This window comes from Pseudorca crassidens, chromosome 12, assembly GCF_039906515.1.
Source record: "Pseudorca crassidens isolate mPseCra1 chromosome 12, mPseCra1.hap1, whole genome shotgun sequence".
Lineage (NCBI taxonomy): Eukaryota > Metazoa > Chordata > Mammalia > Artiodactyla > Delphinidae > Pseudorca > Pseudorca crassidens.
Genome location: NC_090307.1, coordinates 18,148,973 through 18,164,681, shown reverse-complemented (window position 1 = coordinate 18,164,681; position 15,709 = coordinate 18,148,973). Strand labels below are relative to the sequence as shown.

The 15,709-nt window shown below is 40.6% G+C and overlaps 1 protein-coding gene and 1 long non-coding RNA gene across 6 annotated transcripts in view; one reads left to right on the top strand and one right to left on the bottom strand.

Annotated features, from left to right (window-relative positions):
- Window positions 1–4,744, bottom strand: part of TXNL1 (thioredoxin like 1) — a 34,085-nt gene extending 29,341 nt beyond the window's left edge. For 2 of the 5 annotated variants that reach the window (XM_067698983.1, XM_067698986.1), the window contains exon 1: window positions 4,377–4,739. In XM_067698983.1, coding sequence (XP_067555084.1) covers window positions 4,377–4,474 — 98 coding nt within the window. In that variant the 5' untranslated portion in view covers window positions 4,475–4,739. Of the gene's footprint in view, window positions 1–4,376 lie in introns of all 5 variants that reach the window. The other 3 variants (XM_067698988.1, XM_067698987.1, XM_067698984.1) reach the window with 3 other exon arrangements.
- Window positions 4,745–4,917: 173 nt separating this feature from the next.
- On the top strand, window positions 4,918–14,051 carry LOC137203263 (uncharacterized). Its single transcript, XR_010933015.1, has 4 exons — window positions 4,918–5,021; window positions 7,024–7,213; window positions 12,643–12,760; window positions 13,815–14,051. It is a non-coding gene; the product is annotated as an uncharacterized lncRNA (long non-coding RNA).
- Window positions 14,052–15,709: the final 1,658 nt, after the last annotated feature.

Sequence of the window (15,709 nt, the reverse complement as noted above, 5' to 3'; positions counted from 1 at the left end):
TTTAAATAAAAATATTTTTTAAAATTCTCTACATGTTCTCTAGGGCCTCACCATTCGCTAGTTATCTTACAGCCACCCACCTCACTCCCTAATATTATCTGCCCAGTCCTTATGAACTGTTGGGCCTCCTAACTCTGTATTATGGTAAAGTACCTTCAGTCCACAACAATTTTACAATATATAATTAATACTATTATACAATGTATTATTGGGACAAACTATCATAATCGTTAGATTTCACCATCCTAACGTACACTGACATTCTAACTGGATGGTAACAATAACACCTAACCAACTACAAAGTAAGACCTGCTTTAAGAAAACTGAGAGAACCTACTGTATAGCACAAGGAACTCTACTCAATGCTCTGTGGTGACCTAAATGGGAAGGAAATGCAAAAAAAGAGGGGATATATGTATACCTATAGCTGATTCACTTTGCTGTACAGTAGAAACTAACGCAACATTGTAAAGCAACTATACTCCAATAAAAATTTTAAGAAACCCAAAACTGAATATATGGTAAACATATCTACAAAAGTGGTACACTCATGAATTCAAGATAAAAATCACTCATTGCTGAGTTTCACAGGAAAGAAAATGCATATCCTTTTAAATTTGGCATTTACCCATCAGTGATAACAAAACTAGCACTGTTTATGACCACTTAAGTGTATCCGGGTATATTTAAGAAGTAATAGTTTGGAGATACCAGTTACAAAAATATGTTACCACAGTATATAATGCACATATATAATTTCATTCTCTAAACGATATGGTTAGTCTACATGTTATTATTCCCACTTTACAGGTAGGGAAATGAATATCAGAGTGTGAAGTGAACTAACTTCCATCAAAGGATTTTGCAGGCAAAGCTTATTCAAGGCAACATTTACTGAAAAATGTCAGGCTCCATGCAATACAGAGGTGAACTTGCATGTCCCTTCTGCTTAGGCTGGGAAGAACAGGACAGCACTTCACAACCCAAAGAGTACATTCAACACTGGGACCTTAAACAAGTCATTTAATCTCCTTCTGACTCAACTTCCTCATTTGTAAAATGGAGATAATTTTAAACATTATTTTGAGGACTGCAGAAGTCAATAAGTGCTCCAATAAGTCCCTTACACAGACCAAATTTGATGTGACAACTATTTTAATTGCTTAAAAAAATACTGGAGAAGGGTGCCATTCAATGGGTGAAAGACAGTTTTTTCAACAAATGGTGCTAGGAAAACTGGATATCCACATGCAAAAAAATGAAGTTGGACCTTTACTTAACACCATATATAAAAATTAACTCAAAATAGATCGAAGACCTAACTTAAGAGTAAAAACTATAAAATTATTTGATGAAAACATAGGAGGGAATCTCCATGACACTGGATTTGTCAATGATTTCTGGAATATGAGACCAAAAGCACAAGAAACAACAAAAGAAAAAACCATAGATAAATTGGACTTCAGCAAAATTTTTAAACTTTTGTGCATCAAAGGACATCATCAAGAAACTGAAAAGGCAACCAATGGGAGAAAATATTTGCAAATGATATATCAGAAAAAGGATTAAGACCCAAAATATATAAAGAACTCCTAGAACTCCACAACAAAAAAACAAACAATCCAATTCAAAATGGGCAAAGGACTTGAAAAGACATTTCTCCAAAGGCAAATAACCAACGAGCATGAGAAAAAATGCTCAAAATTACCAGTCATCAAGGAAATGCAAATCAAAACCACCAGATACCACTTCACACTCATCTAGGATGGCCACTAAAATATAAAAGAAGTTGGTAAGTAGAGAAATGGGAACTCTCCTGCATTGCTGGTGGAAAGGCAAACTTGTGCAGCCACCGTGGGCAAATAGTTTGCTGGTTTCTCAAAAAGTTATATACAGAATTACCATATAATCTAGCAATTCCACTCACAGACATATACCCAAAAGAACTGAAAGCAGGGACTCACAGAGATCCTTGCACACCAATGTTCAGAGCAGTATTATTTACAATAGTCAAAAGATGGAAACAACCCAAATGTCCATCAAAAATATGCGGTATATACATACAACAGAATGTTGTATGTGTATATACATATACATATATATATGTACATACACATATACAACAGGATATTACTCAGCTTTAAAAAGGAAGGAAAATCTGACACATGCTAGAACATGGATGAATCTTAAAAACATTATGCTAAAATAAGCCATAAACAAAAGGACAAATATTATATAATTCCACTTAAATGAGTTATCAAGAATAGGCAAATTCATGGAGACAGAAACTAGAAGAGAGGTTACCAGGGGCTGGGGGCAGTGGAGAGAAGGTATGGGAATTACTGTTTAATGCGTGCACAGTTTCTGTTTGAGATAATGAAAAGATTCTAGGATATGGATGGGGTAATGACAGTACAACATTGTGAATGTACTAGAACTTCCCCGGCGGTCCAGCGGTTACGACTCCACGCTTCCAATACAACGGGCGCGGGTTCGATCCCTGGTTGGGGAACTAAGATCCCACATGCCACGCAGCGCGGCCAAAAAGATTAAAAAATGTGTGTGTGTGTGTGTGTGCAGTGATTGTACTTAATGTCACTGAACTGTATATTTTAAAATGGCAAATTTATGTTACATGTATTTCACTACAATTAAAAAAACAACCGAAATACTGGAGAGCCACTGAAGATTCTTAAACAGAAGAATGACAATCTGTATAGTGTTTTAGTAAAAATAATAGGATGGACAAAGCACGGCAGGTGAGAATAAGGAATAAGGCTTCAAGTAGGGATGGAAAGGAAATGGAAAAACAGGTGGTTGAGAAAACTATGTTCTTGGCCTAAAGTGGGATGACAGTAACTTTTCTCACTTCATATAAATCATGTATTACTCTTCATCTCTCCCCCTGCTATGGTTAAGGGGAAAAGAGAGTATATCATTGAGGCATAAAAGTATAAACACTCCCACTAACTACAATTAGAAAAGTGAACTAAAAATGAGGTTCGTTGTTAAAATCATCTCTTCCTTTTTCCAACTTCCACCTAGGACTTAACAAATGTATATAGGTATTCCCTCATATTAAGAATGGTCATGATAAAATCAACAAAACTGGGAAGACGAACCTTAAAATCTAATGTATCCCCCCGTTTCCAATTCTGTATGAGATTGGTCCCAAGGTAAGTCCTAACTTGTTTTCATCTCTACCTACATCCCTCCATCCCCTAAACCTAATCTAATCCTAATGCCACCATCTGTATATTCAACATTTATAGAATCACGTTCGATAGGTTTGAATCACTTTTTGCTCTAAGACTCAAAACACTGCCTTATGTCTATACAGTTACCTGGACAACAAAATGTGTTGCATAAACAGTGGTATTTGTAGTAGATTTCTCCAAGTTAGTCTAAGTGTAAATAACACCAGGGGGTCAAGGTAGATCAAGAGGAGACTTCTAATCCTTCCCACTGGACACTGACATACACAAGGGGAGGTAAGCAAATACACAAGCTCGCTGAAATCTTGGTTCTGAATGTCTATTTCCAGCACGTCACTCTCATACAGGGACCCAACATGGAAGAGCCGCCAGCTCTGCGACCTATGAATTATGTTGAGATTTACCAAAGCCAGATAACATCTTTCAAGTGCCCTATCCTCTTAAATCATCAAGTCAAAAATGGAGTCAACTTGGTCAAAGCCAGATATCTGGACACCTGTCTACGTGTACTGTATATATATACCTACTATAATTTCCGTGATCAGATGCAACTTACACAAAGTGGCCTAACTTACAAACTTACAAATCAAAGAAGTAACAGAAACGTTAAGAAAATTAAAAAGCATCCTGACCCAACATTAACTTAATTTAAAATGCATTAGCTTTAGGTCTAAGCACTCCGCGGATTAGTTGGGTAGCTGAATCTTCCTACAGTTTTCCACATATGCAGGTGGTGAAGAGAATCAAATCGTTTGGGTAAATTAAAATTTGCAAGTTTCTAAGATGCAAGTGACAGCTGCATCCCGGGAAAGAAGGGGACAGGCGCAAGCAGGGGCGGCTGTGGGAGACTCCCACAGACAAGAAGGGAAAGAGCCGGCTCACCCCCAAGAGCAGACCCCTTCCGAGGACTCAGAAACAACGGGCGGGGATCTCGCGGGCTGGGGAATGCGGTCGGCCAGGCCTCCGAGCCTGCCAGAGACGCCCCGGTGCACAAACGGGGGTTCACACCCAGGAACTGAGGCCTAACCGGGCAGTGGCCTTGGGCTGCGGCCAGCGCCGGACATTCCGCAGCAGAACATGACCACAAGGCAGGCGGGATCGGGAAACAGAGAAAGAAAAGCACAGACAGCCGGGACTCACTAGGCTCGGGCCCGGACTCACCCTCGCATGGTGAACTTGACCACAGCTAGTCTGGAGCCCGCGCCGCTCAGCTCCGGCTGGAAATCCGGGTCACTCCCAACCGGCTTCACACCCACCATTCTCAGAAGTCTGGCAGGGCCGCAGCGAAGCCACCGGCTTCAAAACTGAAGAAGACCCGGGAGAGGAAGGAGGGAGGCTCAGGAAGGCCGAGGCCTGGGCAGAAGAGGTAGCGACCGCGGAGTCTTCTCCCGGGGCTCTCAATGCCGAGTCACGCCAGGGAGCGGAGCGGCCGTGGGGGCGGGGATGGGAGCGGGGGTAAAAGGCAGAGGCGAGGAAAGGGAAGGCGTGCGGCACCCGGCAGCCACCGCGCAGCAGGGCCGCCGGCGCTTACGCACCTTGACGTCATTTCCGCGCCGTCCGTTTGCTCCCACTGTCCAATCCTAAAGCGCAACCCGTGGCCCCACCCTCGACTGAGGAGCTCCTCATTGGCTGGAGCGGCGCAGGCGCAGAAGAGGAGCGGTCACAGGCACAGGCGCAGGCGCAGATTGCACTTAAGTGCGTGTATTCCTCCGCGGTTCGGAGACCAGGGTGTTTCACGAGGAGTTTCCCTGTGGGAAAGTGAGAAAAGAATCGTTTTTTCTCCGGGGTTCTTGGCTGTTGCCTAAGGTATTAAGTTCCCTCCTGGAAATACTTTGAGTATAGTCCTGTCTCATATTCGGGACAAGTCGCCACACTAGACAAAGTAGACTTTAGGAACATTTATTTAGGGATCTCATTACACTTGGGCGCTCTCTGGATAGTCATGCGGCAAGTACTAATGTTATTCACCTTTCACTTGTGCCTAAAAACATGAAAACACCGTCTCTCCTTTAGGAACTCACAGTCTGGTGATAGACGCAAACAATAGTTACAGTAACAAAGAAGTTTGCAAAGGAAACGGTGGAAACAAATGAGATAGGATAAATTTGCTAGGCGATGTGACCCCTGAATCGAATCTTGATAAGGAAAAAAGAAGGGCATAGCCAGATGGTAAGAGATGATAGGGTACTCCAGACCGAGAAAGCAGCAATGCAAATGCAATGCATGGGTTGAGAGGGATGGGGATGATGATGATGATAATAATAATAATAGTTAACAAATTATGTGCCAGGCAACATCCAAGCTCTTTATGTGTATTAGCTCATTTAATCCTCACAACAGCCCTAATTTTCCAAAGTTCACACACCTACTGCAAAGTCAAGCCGGTGTTCAAGTTAAGGCGGTCTAACACCATAGTGTTCATTTAAATATTAGGCTAGGAGACAAATCAAGTAATTTACCTTTGCTTTTAGCTGGGGTGATGAAATTGAAGAGGAAGGTGAAGGTCAGATAATAACTAGGAAGGAATTTGTATTTTAACATGAAGACAATGGAGTGGTCACTGCAGGACAATTTTGTGGTTACAAGTGTCTTTAGAAAAAGCACGGGAGGGCTTCCCTGGTGGCGCAGTGGTTGAGAGTCCGCCTGCCGATGCAGGGGACACGGGTTTGTGCCCCGGTCCAGGAAGATCCCACATGCCGCGGAGCGCCTAGGCCTGTGAGCCATGGCTACTGAGCCTGCGCGTCCGGAGCCTGTGCTCCGCGACGGGAGAGGCCACAACAGTGAGAGGCCTGCGTACCGCAAAGAAAAAAAAAAAAAAAAAAGCGCGGGAGGTAGCAGTGAGGACGAAAAGCAGTGGAACTCCACTTTAGGAGTTCACTGTGGTACTCCAGGAAATGACGTACAGGAGCAGCTGCAGTCAAATGATATACTTGAGAAACAATTAGAAGATAAAAACCACAGGGTTGAGTGAGCAGTCAGACCAATTTGGTGAGATGACAAAGGAAGGAGTCTAGGATAATGCAAATATTTCAGTCTTCTGGCTCTTTTTACTGATATGAGATGCCAGAAGGACATCCAGGTGAGGTGTATGTTAGGTAGTGGGAAGGATGAGTCTGAAAGTAAAGAAAGGAGTAGGCTAAAGCTGCAGAGTTGAGAGTCATCAGTTTGGGTGGTAATTGAAGCCCAAGAAATGTGAAAAGAGAAGCCTAAGTGTGCTGCAGAAACATAATTATTCCTAACTGAACACAGCCAGAGCCTTAGTAACTCTGTTCCTTTCTCATGTGATACCAGAACAGTGTAATGGCTTTAGACTCAAAGAGACAAAATGTTCAATAATAAATCTCTGCTACTTATTATTTTGTGGCCATGGACAAGCCACTAACCTCTCTGAACTTCACTTTCTTGTCCATGAGAATTGGATTAATAATACCTACTTTCTAGGATTGTGAAGGTTAAAAGTAATAGTAGATGAGGTACATAAAGAACTAGAATATAAGGTGCTCAATAAAAGATATTTATAAATAGTGGTGTGTTAGGGCTGCCATAACAAAATGCCACAGATGGGGTGACTTTAACAGAAATTTGTTTTGAAGCTCTGAAGACTGGAAATCCAATATCAAGGTGTCAGCAGGGTTGGTTTCTCCTAAGGCCTCTCTTCTTGGCTTGTAGATAACCACCTTCTCACTGTGTCCTCATGCACACACACAAGCATGTACACTCCTGATGTCCCTCTTCTTATAAGGACACCAGGTCTATTGGATTGGGGCCCACCCTCATGACCTCATTTAACCTTATTACCTCCTTAAAGGTTTTGTCTCCAAATATGAAGGCTGGGAGTAAGAATCACTCCTGCCTGTTAGTAGAACTCCTAGCCTACTGAGGCTGTCCTTGGAGAAACACACTGCTGTAAGAGATCCTAACACAATCCGGAGATGCAGGCCAGGTGACAGTTGTTGTCCCTATTCTACTGATGACAAGACTGACTTTCGAAGAAGTATGTAAGTATTATACAATTATGCACTGCTTAGCCCTGTCAAGGTTATGCTCAACATTATACAGAAACAGACTTTATATATGTAAATGGAAACATTTAGCAGATGTTATTACAAGGTGATGCTCTTAGGGGTGATTTTTTTCTCATCAATATTTTCTAAATTTCTTCACTAATTATAAATAGTATATGTAATAATAAAAAAAGAAAAAGGGCACATCTAGAAAAAAATCCTACATGAGAATTCTACAAAGGTCCAAGTTTCTTCCTTGCCCTATTAGTAATAACTAAAACAAAAATAATATTCACAGTTAATCGGTCTCCCTGTGTCATTTAACTAATGCTTAATTTCATTAAGTAAAAGAAGATTTTAGTGGATGGAATTTTCCCAAAAGATGTTACTGTTTTTCTTCTAAATTTGTATATGCCACCCTGAAAATCTGGAATTACCATGAAAAAAAAAAACAAAAAACCCAAATTACAAACCCTAAAACCTCTGCAAGAGTGACTTGTGATTATCCTTCTCTCTCCATTCCCGAGATTAACATATTCAGAAATGTCAAATATGCTGCACATAAACTCCTCCTACCCCTTCCCTGACTTGGCCATGGCATACACCACTATTAGAGGCTACGGTTTCCCAGAGTCTCTGCCTCAGAATTGCGTTTGGCCCCCATTACCAGAGTCAGCCCTCAAGATAAAATCTGTTTGCCATCCCACTCCTTATTATGACTGTCATACCCTGAAATTCATAGTTCTCAAACTGCAGTGAATTCATTAACATGTGGGTTCCCAGTTTCACAGCCAGAGATTCTGATTCAGTAGAGCTGGAGCATGGCCCAGGAATCTAAATTTTAAAAAGCACCCAGGGTAGCTGATGCAAGGGGTCCATATTTTGTGAAACATTATTCAATGATGACTTGTCTACTATTATATAACATTTACCATTCACTTACTATGTACAAGGTACTGTGATGATGCTTTTTTTTTTTAAACATATTTATTGGAGTATAATTGCTTTCCAATGGTGTGTGAGAATGCTTTGAAACACCACTCCTCCAGGGACATCACAAGGGAGACAAGACATTTCTACAAAAGCTAAAAAGGTAGTAAGTGCCATAGCAGAAATATAGATAATATATCATAGTAGTTCCGAAAAAGTAGAGAAAATTTTCAGCTGGAATGAGTATATAATGCTTTATGAGGGAAGGTGTTCTACTAGTCAGACCTAGAAAAACACAGGAAGGAAATGCATGAACTTCTTCACTTCACAGAAGTGACTCCTGACTTTCCTCTTAACTCATCAATAATATAATTTGCTTCCAACTCACTTGTTCTTACCAAGTTCTGCCACTCAGTAGAGAAAGTCTATCTGTCATGACTTGTAGCTGCCATGGTTCACTTTAACTGATTTTACAAATACATACGTTAAAGATATATCATACGTGGCTTTATCTCTCCCATAGTCCTTTGCACATAGTAGATACAAAATAAGTATTGGTCAAATGAATGAATGATTAGGAAGCATAATGAGTATGAATCTCAGTCCACAAAAATCAGGTGTACAAAAAATATTACTTTGTGTTGTATAACTCAATTTCATTTTGACTCTTAATTCCCGCTCTCTCACCACATCCAACTAGAACAAAAACAACATTCTCTACTCCTCTGCCTACATCAGAAATTGTACCAAATTTCTGGGTTTCGGTTGGGAGTGGGGCTTTGGAGTGCAGCTCTCTAAAATCACTCTCTCTGTCTGCTTACTCTCTGCGGGTCGAGCCCTCCCTGCGTCATGTGACCACTTCAGCAAGCAGGACATTTGGCTGAGGCTGCCTATGGACCCAACTGCCTGGATACACCAAGGTTAGGGTCAGGGTTAGGGAACGGGTACGGTTTAGGGTACAGGTTAGGGTACGACAACGGTTAGGGTTAGGGTTAGGGAACGTGTTAGGATACGGGTTAGTGTTAGGGTACAGGTTAGGATTAGGGTACGGGTTAGGGTAAGGGTTAGCGTTAGGGTTAGGGTTACGGTTAGGTTTAGGGAACGGGTACGGTTTAGGGTACAGGTTAGGGTATGACAATGGTTTAGGGTTAGCCTACGTGTTAGGGTACGGGTTAATGTTAGTGTACGGGTTAGGATTAGCATATGTGTTAGGGTAAGGCTTCAGGTAAGGGTTAGGGTTAGGGTTAGGGAATGGGTACAGTTTAGGGTACAGGTTAGAGTATGACAACAATTTAGGGTTAGCATACGTGTTAGGGTATGGGTTAGTGTTAGTGTACGGGTTAGGATTAGGGTACGGGTTAGGGTAAGGCTTCGGGTAAGGGTTAGGGTTAGAGTTAGAGTTAGGGTTAGGGTTAGGGAACGGGTATGGTTTAGGGTACAGGTTAGGGTACGACAACGGTTTAGGGTTAGCGTACGTGTTAGGGTATGGGTTAGAGTTAGTGTACGAGTTAGGTTTAGGGTACGGGTTAGGGTAAGGCTTTGGGTAAGGGTTAGGGTTAGGGATAGGGTCAGGGTTAGGGAACGGTACGGTTTAAGGTACAGGTTAGGGTACGACAATGGTTTAGGGTTAGCATACGTGTTAGGGTACGGGTTAGTGTTAGTGTACGGGTTAGGATTAGGGTACGGGGTAGGGTAAGGCTTCGGGTAAGGGTTAGGGTTAGGGAACGGGGACGGTTTAGGGTACAGGTTACAGTATGACAACGGTTTAGTGTTAGGGTACGTGTTAGGGTACGGGTTAGTGTTAGTGTACGGATTAGCAGTAGGGTATGGGTGAGGGTAAATCTTCGGGTAAAGGTTAGGGTTAGGGTTAATGTTAGGCTTAGGCTTAGGGAACGGGTATGGTTTAGGGTACAGATTAGGGTACGACAACAGTTTAGAGTTAGCGTACGTGTTAGGTTACATGTTAGTGTTAGTGTACGGGTTACAATATATTTAGGAAAAGCCCCATTCTATGTATTGGTCAAAATTTTTCAATGGCTTTTCATTGCCTTTAGAATAAAGTCCAGAAAGCTTATAAGGGCAATGAAGGCTTCTTGTCATCTAACTTATTCTATTTCTTTCCAGGTTATTTTTTATTACTGGGTCTAGGCCCACTCTGATAAAGACTATATCAACCTAAGAGAGAGCTCCAGGGCAAAGACTGCCTGTTGAAGGAGTCCTTCATGGGGCAGAAATAGCTGAGTCCTAATATCACATTTTCTCGTTGTGTACATCTACTTTATGTCCTCTGTACTTCCCCTAAATTTAACTTTCTCTTTATTGTATATACTCATGTTTTACATTTCAATACTAGCAACAAAGGTGTTTTCCTTTCCCAGTTTTCCTATTCTAAATCCTACCCATTTTTCTAGACTTCCATAAAATCAAATGTGATTATCCCTCCTCACCACAACCTAGAAGCAATTTACCTTTCTCCACTATTTCTGCTTCTTATTATTTTTTTTAAAAAATACATACTCTTTTGCTACTGGTCTCCCTTTTTAAAAAATTAATTAATTAGTTTATTTATTTTTGGCTGCATTGGGTCTTAGCTGCAGCACTTGGGATTCTTCATTGCGGTGTGTGGGCTTAGTTGCCCTGTGGCATGTGGGATCTTAGTTCCCTGACCAGGGATTGAACTAGCATCCCCTGCACTGGAAGGTGGATTCTTAACCACTGGACCACCAGGGAAGTCCCTCTCTGCTACTTCTTATGTTGTGTATTGGCAGCACTATATTACAGCCATATATTGAAACCTTGGTGGACATCTGTCATTCACTTTAGCTGCCCAGCATCCAAACACCTTCTGATGTTTAGGGAATTCCCTATTTTATGGGAAGCAGAGCCTGCCTTCCTCTGTAGAAATTAAACCTGCCAAATTCTTGCTTTCTCATCTTGCTTTTCAGTTAGGGTTCAATAAATATTATGTTAAATCAAAATTTTTGATTATTTAAATGTTTTAAGATTTTGTGTAATTCCTCCAGGGTTATGGTTAGGTTAGAGTATAATATTGAAACGATTAGCATGCTGAAGGCAAAAATCTTAATTTACAGGAAGATTAAATGTGTAAAACATATATATGTGTGTATAAAAATGTGTGAATTTTTCTGAACTCATTAATATTTGAAAATTTATTTTAGTCCTGTGGCTTAGGAGATACACACATATATAGACTTTGGCAATAAATTTTGCAAACTTGGTGGAGAGGGGCCAGAATGTTAATAGTCTGAAAGCTTCTCATTAATGTTCCAATTAACCTTTGTATTCCTAGGAAGGTATTTGAAACATAATGTGTTCAATTAATATTTTTTGAATAAAAGAGTCAACTTTATCTAGGAAAGAGAACTGATAGATTTACTTTATAAACCAAACAAGCTTTAATGTAGCCTAAGATTATCCTTTGGTAAGCACTCTGTGCTTCCTATATTTCCAAAAAGTCCTTATAAAGTGTAAAGGGGATTATGAATTAAACAGCTTAAATGTATTCATCATCACAACAGATAGAGTAAGTATACTGGACCCAGCTGGCAGAGGAATTAATTTCTTCTAGTTAACAGCATTTCCCTCTTCCCTGATGTGATTGCCAGGCAGTTAGTCAAAAGTAAAAGAAAATCACAGAATTCCAATTTTCAGTATAAGACAATTTCAGAATTATTGATTTTCAAGTGTTCCATTGACAACACTCCCTTGGTCAATATTATGATTTAGTTTTTCTCATTATGGTGACAGCAGAGCTGGTCTCTACAAATTGACAGCAACAGCATATAAGAAACAACACCTGAGACCTAGAGGATGCTAAATGGCCTAGTGAAGGAAAGGGAGGTATGCCATCTAGGACACTGATGGGTCTGTAATGTGTTGCTGGAAGGAGGATGTCTAAGATGAGGAGAAGGGAGGGGGAAGTTTGCCATTAGCAGCAGTAAACAAAAAGAACAAAGAGTCTCTCTAATCATCCAGTTATACAAAGGGTTAAGTTGCAACCCACTGTAGCTGCCCACAAACGGTGCACATTGAGGGGAATTCAGAATGGAGAAAAATAGGATAAAGTATTCCGTTTTGGATATACGGGCCCCTAGGTAGTTAACATGCATACCTAAGGAAGAATTTCACTGACACCCAGACTCTTGCATCTTCCCATACTTAGAAAAGCACTAAAATCATTAACTTGAGATTATCGGGGGTGTGTGTGCCTGTGTGTGCATGTGTGTGTGTGTTTAGCAGTAATCTTTTTACCAAGATGTATGTTTAACTACATGTATTCCCAGCCAAAAAATTTATATATAGATATGTATATATATATATACACACACACATACATATATGCACTTCTTCCCTACTTCTTTGGAGCAGTCCCCTCAGAGTTACACAGAGGTTGTTTCCTGGACTACAGTCCTCAGTCCTGTCCATGAATAAAACTTAACTCACAACTTTTACGTTGTGCTTTTTTCTTCCAGTTGACAGTTTTGGTGACCACAAAGGGTCCTAGAGCTGACTTCTCTCCTTTGCCTAAACTCTACAAGGGTCTGAAGCCTTGCTACCAGCAAGGGCCCCTTGTGCCTGTTCACCTCTTAGGTGAGTCCACATGATTCGGTGAGTTTCTCCTGGTCTTGGATTTCCTGTCTTGGTTGATGATCCTGATTCTTCTTCTGTGGTGTATAAACTCCACATTATGAGCTAATAGTTTCCCTGAACTTAAGATAGTTCAGGAAGGAGGTACCTTGAATTCTAAGTTGAAAGACACTGGGAAGATTTTGCTCAGTTGAAAGACACTGAGGGGATTGCTCAGTTGAAAGACACTGGGGAGGTTTGGATTGGGTGATTAGGTAGGAGACTGGTCTATTCTTTTCCTTGAATTGGTTACTTTAACAGAATTTGTTGGAATAAAAGTGAAGATACCATATGAGAGCTTTCAGTTCTGAAGATAAGGGACAGAACTCCTCCTGGCCAGTTTACATCTTTCTCAGGCAACTGGGAAACTTGCGGGAGTGGTAGAAGCAAGTCTTCATATAGTGCAGCTGTCCCATAGTGAAACCCATTTATTAATTTAAAGAAACTTGGTTGTCTGGGGATGCACACATAGGTCTGGCCATCCAGTGCTCTGAGCACCCATGGCAGTTTTCTACTACAGGAGGGAGAAACCAAGACATGTAAAAGAGCTGAAACAATTCTAGGTTCACACCTAGAGGTATTAAGCTCACAAACAGCACAATGACCCATTACACAGCTTTCAATAGTAATTTTATCCAAACCTGACATAGGGAACAAAGCTTTGAAAACAGAAAAAAGAGGGGTGACAGGTTGCCAACCTCCAACTAACAACCCAGAAAAAAATTACACTGAGATAACCAACCAGAAATTGCTTGGGGGCAACAGTTAAGCCAATTAATCAAGTTAAAGATAGACAAAAAGCCTGGTTCCCTTAGCTTGACCCCTCACTGTGGACCCCAAAAACCTTTTATACAAAAATAGATAAAATGGCTGGGGGTTAAAAAAGGAAAATTTCTGGGACTCCTTGTAAGACCAAGGAGTCATGGAGTCCTAATGGAGACTAGGGTTAAAGGTATAAGAGTTGATAGATGGGACTTCCCTGGTGGCACAGTGGTTAAGAATCTGCCAGTCAATGCAGGGGACATGGGTTCAATCCCTGGTCTGGAAGATCCCACATGCCGCGGAGCAACTAAGCCCGTGCACCACAACTACTGAGCCTGCGCTCTAGAGCTTGCGAGCCACAACTACTAAAGCCCGCACAACCTAGAGCCCGTGCTCTGCAACAAAGAGTTGCCGCAACTAGAGAAAGCCAGAGCGCAGCAACGAAGACCCAACGCAGCCAAAAAAAATTAAAAAGATTAAAAAATAAAATTCAAACTGCTGGAAAGGCTCCCTCACCCAAAATCTAATTCAAAGCTTCCTTAAGGTTTTGCCAAGGATGAATGCAAATCTTAAAAGTCTTTTCTGGGAATTCCCTCGTGGTCCAGTGGTTGGAACTCTGCGCTTTCACTGCTGAGGGTGCAGGTTCAATCCCTTGTCAGGGAACTAAGATCCCATAAGCTGCACAGAACGGCCAAAAATAAAAAAAGTCTTTTCTGCAAGTAGCAAAAAGCCTTAGCCATTTGAGCTGATAAACTTAACTTATTCCACTGTTATTTATAAACTGTAAGTTTTATATTGTAATACATGTTTCTTGACTAAGTTTTAAAATGAAGCTGTGAGATCTCTGGTTACAGCTGTTTATCTGTCTCTACCTCCAGATGGTATTACCAAATCAATTTGTTAAAGAGCTCTATTTAATTTACTTAAAAGTAGATGTTTATAAATTAAATATTTCTAAATGTTATACCAGCTAACCTAAATGAATTTCAACTTTATGTGATCTGGGAGATATTCAATATTAAATTAATATTCAGTATTAAAGATTAAGCTTATTGGTTTAATTAATACAGACATGTCTTACTTGTAATGAACCTAGGTTTACTAAAAGTTTTCAAATATTATCTCTGTTATGAAATTTATTGCAAGGAGAATAGCTTGGGATAAGGGCTGACTTGGTCTAATATCTCATGAAATTTTCATGCATAAGCTAAACATAATTGTTGGGAACAAGTAAATTAAATAGATATAAATGGGGTAAGAGCTTTTAGGTGAACTCTTTAAAAGTAATTTTGTTTTATGGCATTGTGTACAGGGAATGTTGCCTGCCATTCCAGTAAATAAAGAATGTGGCTTGCCATTCCAGTAAACAAGGTTCAAGTCATCAGCCACTGTAGCCCCTCGAACCCCTCCCCCCCAAATGGTGCACCCTGAGGGGAATCCAGGATAGAGAAAGACAAGGAGCATTATTTGCTTTGGATACTGGCACTAGATAGTTAAGATGCATATCTAAGGAATAATTTCAATGAGCCCAGATTCTTGCATCTTCCCATAGATAGAAAAGCACTAAAATCATTAACCTGAGGTGCCTATTTTTGTGATTAGCTGTAATTTTTTGATGTTTGACTATGTGTGTTTTTTTTTTTTCCCTCTAGCAAAAGACTCTTATATATCCTGGCTCTTTTCTTACTTCTTTGGAGCAGTTTCTCAGAGCTATTTGAGAGGTTTCCCCTGGGCTAGAGTCCTCAACAAGGTCCCCAAATAAAATATAACTTGCAACTTTTAGGTTGTTTTTTCTTCAGTCAACAGTATGTCTACTTAAAAATACCTTCTCCAGATTTTTGGTAACTTGAAACCTTAAAGTTTAGCTAAGTTCAGTTAAATGATAGAAGTTTATTAAATATATAGATGATTACCAAGTAAAATAAGATACTGAAACATTAATTACTGAACATAGGCTTCCTTTTACAGAGAAACTAAAGATATTCAGGACTGTTTTTGTTTGTTTGTTTTATGGCCGCACTGCGCAGCATGCGGGCCCTTAGTTCCCTGACCAAGGATTGAACCCATGCCCCCTGCATTGGGAGGGTGGAGTCTTAACCACTGGACCACTAGGGAAGTCCCAGGGCTATTAATAAGTATGTTTGGTGCTGC